This window comes from Ranitomeya variabilis, chromosome 5 (assembly GCF_051348905.1).
Source record: "Ranitomeya variabilis isolate aRanVar5 chromosome 5, aRanVar5.hap1, whole genome shotgun sequence".
Lineage (NCBI taxonomy): Eukaryota > Metazoa > Chordata > Amphibia > Anura > Dendrobatidae > Ranitomeya > Ranitomeya variabilis.
Window position 1 is genome coordinate 253,808,890 of NC_135236.1, and position 6,350 is coordinate 253,815,239.

General features: G+C 44.0%; 1 protein-coding gene across 3 annotated transcripts in view; it reads right to left on the reverse strand.

Moving 5' to 3' along the window:
* Positions 1–4,861, reverse strand: part of SNUPN (snurportin 1) — a 46,426-nt gene extending 41,565 nt beyond the window's left edge. For 2 of the 3 annotated variants that reach the window (XM_077264074.1, XM_077264073.1), the window contains exon 1: positions 4,709–4,861. In XM_077264074.1, the coding sequence (XP_077120189.1) occupies positions 4,709–4,778 (70 nt within the window). In that variant the 5' untranslated portion in view covers positions 4,779–4,861. The remainder of the gene's footprint in view (positions 1–4,708) is intronic. The other variant, XM_077264075.1, reaches the window with a different exon arrangement.
* Between the last annotated feature and the right edge of the window lie 1,489 nt (positions 4,862–6,350).

Here is a 6,350-nt window from a genome sequence, read left to right on the forward strand (position 1 = left end):
AGTAACATCAGCTGTCAGCTTTCCCACTGCTGGTTATGAAAATTATGCGGGAGCCCATGCAGGTTTTATTTTTTGAAAAATAAACATTGCATTTCACGCAGGTTTCTTAGTTGTTTTTTTTACAGCATATGTAGGTTAATTATGTTAATGCTCCTACATGGGTGTGTATGTCTTTAGTTAATATTAATGAGGGTATCTCGTGAAGAGATTGAATAAGGAAATGCATCAAATTCCTTTATTTATTTTTTAATATATCTTTATTTAGCGCTCACGATTTACAGAAACGCATCAAATCCGCATAAAAAAGTACAGAATTTCCACTGCGTTTTCTGCTAAGAGACGCACTAACCATGCAGACATTTCCTCAAGCAAATCTGCAACGTGCGCACATAGCCTTAACCATTATGCGTCCATATTCATTAATGGAGAAGAAATTGGTGTGCACTAAGGTTGAAATAAGGCGAGGTGCAGGTGTAGAGGACTGGGATGTCCTAACACACTAAGATTAAATTTAATACACCGCACACTCTAAGTGTATCATTTGTGAAAAACTTGAAATTTATTGAAGTGCTATAGACATATCATTCAACAATGCAGAATGCGACCAGAAGTCAAACTGACAACGTTTCGACTCCTCCCGAGTCTTTATCAAATGGTCGCTTAGCAAGGTGAATAGTAGTATAGCATAAATAGTATCCTCGTAGCATAAAGAGTATCTTATAAAATGGTATTAATAATAGGCAGGTGGCCTTACGTTATGGTACCGCAAGTATAGTCTTTCAGAGTTGGTGGGAGTACTAAAAGTATTTTTGTAGCTCAAAGAATGCGATGTTCCTGTTGTGCCGTAAAGCGAATCCTGGCAGGCTCTGTGGGTAGTAAGAGGATTAGCCTCGTGTGGTATATGGACAGCAGATGGGTCTAACGTGACGTAGGTACTGCCTAGGACTACTGGTAGTGTGGGGCTATTTGTGAAGTTCCTCTGGCAATATTAGTAGATAGGTAGCAGCAGCTACCATGAAGCTGAAGACAGGGTACTTCTTTATAAGCAAGGCTCCACACAGGCTGTATGCGGCGGTAGCAAAGAGTGGGTTGCATAAATGGCAAAAGGGGCCATGGGTTGGAGACCTCTTAGGGTGCTGGGGTGTAGGCGGCGCTCCTGCCGTTACAGCAAGGCGCAGGAGCGCCGCCTACACCCCAGCACCCTAAGAGGTCTCCAACCCATGGCCCCTTTTGCCATTTATGCAACCCACTCTTTGCTTCCGCCGCATACAGCCTGTGTGGAGCCTTGCTTATAAAGAAGTACCCTGTCTTCAGCTTCATGGTAGCTGCTGCTACCTATCTACTAATATTGCCAGAGGAACTTCACAAATAGCCCCACACTACAAGTAGTCCTAGGCAGTACCTACGTCACGTTAGACCCATCTGCTGTCCATATACCACACGAGGCTAATCCTCTTACTACCCACAGAGCCTGCCATGATTCGCTTTACGGCACAACAGGAACATCGCATTCTTTGAGCTACAAAAATACTTTTAGTACTCCTACCAACTCTGAAAGACTATACTTGCGGTACCATAACGTAAGGCCACCTGCCTATTATTAATACCATTTTATAAGATACTCTTTATGCTACGATGATACTATTTATGCTATACTACTATTCACCTTGCTAAGCGACCATTTGATAAAGACTCGGGAGGAGTCGAAACGTTGTCAGTTTGACTTCTGGTCGAATTCTGCATTGTTGAATGATATGTCTATAGCACTTCAATAAATTTCAAGTTTTTCACAAATGATACACTTAGAGTGTGCGGTGTATTAAATTCATATTCATTAATGAGCAGAACCACGTGACCGCTGAACACAGGAAGAGCTGCCCGGAGACCATCGGACATGCAGGGACCGTGCCAGGAGCAGGTGAGTATGTGACAGCCGCCGCTTCCCCGCCGACAATGACTCGAGTATAAGCCGAGAGGGTCTCTTTCTGCCCAAAAAAATTTCGGCTTTTATGCGAGTACATACGGTACAGCACTCTAGAAGGGTGTGTATAAGGGCATATAGGTGCTGGTGGTACTATATATGGGGAAAACCTGGTGACAGGTTCCCTTTAAGAAACCTATGGAACTAGGTTAAAATTAGCATTTTTTTGGATGGTGAAAAACTTGTAATTTAAATATTGATGGTGGCTGAACTGCAGGTGGTCTGTGTCGCTTCATAAGTTTAAGGCCGGGGTCACACTAGCGCAGAATACGGATGAGCGCTATGTGAGAAAGCATCGCATGGCACTCGGACCAGTGTTAATCTATGGGGCAGATCACATCTGTGATTATTTTTTCATGCCAAATCAGCATACGAGAACAATTGCAGCATATATACCTGACAGGGGCCCATACAGTCTATATCTACAATAATATATACCTGACAGGGGCCCATACATTCTGATATCATCACTAATATACACTCACTGGCCACTTTATTAGGTACACCTGTCCAACTTCTTGTTAACACTTAATTTCTAATCAGCCAATCACATGGCGGCAACTCAGTGCATTTAGGCATGTAGACATGGTCAAGACAATCTCCTGCAGTTCAAACCGAGCATCAGTATGGGGAAGAAAGGTGATTTGAGTGCCTTTGAACGTGGCATGGTTGTTGGTGCCAGAAGGGCTGGTCTGAGTATTTCAGAAACTGCTGATCTACTGGGATTTTCATGCACAACCATCTCTAGGGTTTACAGAGAATGGTCCGAAAAAGAAAAAAAATCCAGTGAGCGGCAGTTCTGTGGGCGGAAATGCCTTGTTGATGCCAGAGGTCAGAGGAGAATGGGCAGACTGGTTCGAGCTGATAGAAAGGCAACACTGACTCAAATCGCCACCCGTTACAACCAAGGTAGGCCTAAGAGTATCTCTGAACGCACAGTGCGTTGAACTTTGAGGCAGATGGGCTACAGCAGCAGAAGACCACACCAGGTACCACTCCTTTCAGCTAAGAACAGGAAACTGAGGCTACAATTTGCACAAGCTCATCGAAATTGGACAGTAGAAGATTGGAAAAACGTTGCTTGGTCTGATGAGTCTCGATTTCTGCTGCGACATTCGGATGGTAGGGTCAGAATTTGGCGTAAACAACATGAAAGCATGGATCCATCCTGCCTTGTATGGAGCATCTTTGGGATGTGCAGCCGACAAATCTGCGGCAACTGTGTGATGCCATCATGTCAATATGGACCAAAATCTCTGAGGAATGCTTCCAGCACCTTGTTGAATCTATGCCACGAAGAATTGAGGCAGTTCTGAAGGCAAAAGGGGTCCAACCCGTTACTAGCATGGTGTACCTAATAAAGTGGCCGGTGAGTGTATACCTGACAGGGGCCCATACATTCTGATATCATCAGTAATATATACCTGACAGGGGCCCATACATTCTGATATCATCAGTAATATATACCTGACAGGAGCCCATACATTCTGATATCATCAGTAATATATACCTGACAGGAGCCCATACATTCTGATATCATAACTAATATATACCTGACAGGGGCCCATACATTCTGATACCATCACTAATATACCTGACAGGAGCCCATACATTCTGATATCATCACTAATATATACCTGACAGGAGCCCATACATTCTGATATCATCACTAATATATACCTGACAGGGGCCCATACATTCTGATATCATCACTAATATATACCTGACAGGGGCCCATACATTCTGATACCATCACTAATATATACCTGACAGGGGCCCATACATTCTGATACCATCACTAATATATATACCTGACGGGGCCCATACATTCTGATATCATCACTAATATATACCTGACAGGAGCCCATACATTCTGATACCATCACTAATATATACCTGACAGGAGCCCATACATTCTGATATTATCACTAATATACACCTGACAGGAGCCCATACATTCTGATATCATCGCTTATATATACCTGACAGGAGCCCGTACAGTCTATATCTACAATAATATATACCTGACAGGAGCCCGTACAGTCTATATCTACAATAATATATGCCTGAAAGGAGTCTGTACAGTCTATATCTACAATAATATATACCAGGAAGGAGCCCATACACTCTAGCATCTTCAGTAATGAGCCGGCTAGAGTGTATGGGCTGCAGTCAGGGAACCAGGAAGGAGCCCATACAGTCTATATCTACAATAATATATACCTGACAGGAGCCCGTACAGTCTATATCTACAATAATATATACCAGGAAGGAGCCCATACACTCTAGCATCTTCAGTAGTGAGCCGGCTAGAGTGTATGGACTGCAGTCAGGGAACCAGGAAGGAGCCTGTACAGTCTATATCTACAATAATATATACCTGACAGGAGCCCGTACAGTCTATATCTACAATAATATATACCTGACAGGAGCCCGTACAGTCTACAGTATATCTATAGTAATATATACCTGACAGGAGCCCGTACAGTCTATATCTACAATAATATATGCCTGAAAGGAGTCTGTACAGTCTATATCTACAATAATATATACCAGGAAGGAGCCCATACACTCTAGCATCTTCAGTAATGAGCCGGCTAGAGTGTATGGGCTGCAGTCAGGCACCTGGAAGGAGCCCATACACTCTAGCATCTTCAGTAGTGAGCTGGCTAGAGTGTATGGGCTGCAGTCAGGACCTGGAAGGAGCCCATACACTCTAGGCTCAACCCTGCACAAACTGTTCAGGACCTTTCCTCAGAAGGACCTTCATGATGTCACGGTCACATGATTGCGCCATGTGACACGTCACGAGCGGAGGTTCCGTCTTTGGGCGGGATATGTACGTGGTGTGTTTTATACAAGGCACCGCTGGGGGCGCTGTGGTATACTGAGGGCTGGGCGGCAGCAGCGCTAGGTGCAGCCAGTGGTGTCGCTCCCAGCGGCGATGTCGCCGTCCACTGACAGGGAGGAGTGCGTGTTCCACTGACGGGGAGGAGTGCGTGTTCCGCTGACGGGGAGGAGTGCGTGTTCCGCTAACGGGGAGGAGTGCGTGTTCCGCTGACGGGGAGGAGTGCGTGTTCCGCTGACGGGGAGGAGTGCGTGTTCCGCTGACGGGGAGGAGTGCGTGTTCCGCTGACGGGGAGGAGTGCGTGTTCCGCTGACGGGGAGGAGTGCGTGTTCCGCTGACGGGGAGGAGTGCGTGTTCCCCTGACGGGGAGGAGTGCGTGTTCCACTGACGGGGAGGAGTGCGTGTTCCACTGACGGGGAGGAGTGCGTGTTCCACTGACGGGGAGGAGTGCGTGTTCCACTGACGGGGAGGAGTGCGTGTTCCACTGACCGGGAGGAGTGCGTGTTCCTTAGAGGTTTTTATTATTGTTTTAGTGGCTTAAAAAAACCTGAACTTTGTAGAAAGAAATGTGTAGTGTTTGTGTCTCCATCTTCCGAGACTGATAACTTTTTCTTATTTTTCAGTCGCTTGTGAAGTTTTGTTTATTTTTTTGCGCTGTGACCTGTGGGTTTTATTAGTATTTATTTGGGGAATAGAACATGTTTAGATCATTGCTTATGCAATGTTTTAGGTTAGGTGCTGCAAAAAATAATAAAAAAGCATTTCTGGTGTTTTGATTTTTTTTTTAGTGTTTGGAGTTTAAAAGTCAAAGCATTTTACCTTCTCATAGATCAGACTTTTATGGGCACAGCCGTTCTGAATATGCTTACTTTTTGCAATTTATAAACTCGTATCGGATAAAATATAACTTTTACTTATATATTTAAAAATAGAAAAACCACAAACTCACATATAAAGTGCAAGGTGCATATAACAGATAAACACACAAATACTGTGAACAGAAATTAGCGCTATAAATCCTTAAAACGCTATGTCACTATAACCCTTATATTAATCTTCCGAAATAGGGTACAATAGCGCTTCAAACCTCTATGATCTCTAAGATCCTTCAATATTAATATAGAATATCATTAATACAGCAATAGGGACCTTTCAATAATTGGCATCCCAAAGAGGTTTTTTAAACCCCAGTATCGCAGAGAACATATACATCTATACACTGCAGATCGGGGAATAACAGGTCTGGATTCTTATTTTACCGGAACCATACCAATATTTAGTCTGTCCAGGACCATTCAACACTCTTATTAGGTCCTACTAAAAAGAATCCATTTAGTTTTGACTGGTTTGTGCAGAAATAAATAGGAACAATCTCACCCGCTTTGTATTATTGCTGATGGCGGTGGATGTTCTTCCCCATTGTCCCGACGCGTTTCGTTTAAAACTCTTCAGGGGATAACATCGGGGTTAATCTAGTGTTTTTGCCCAGCCGACGCTGCTAGTCCATGCGCGTATTGTATA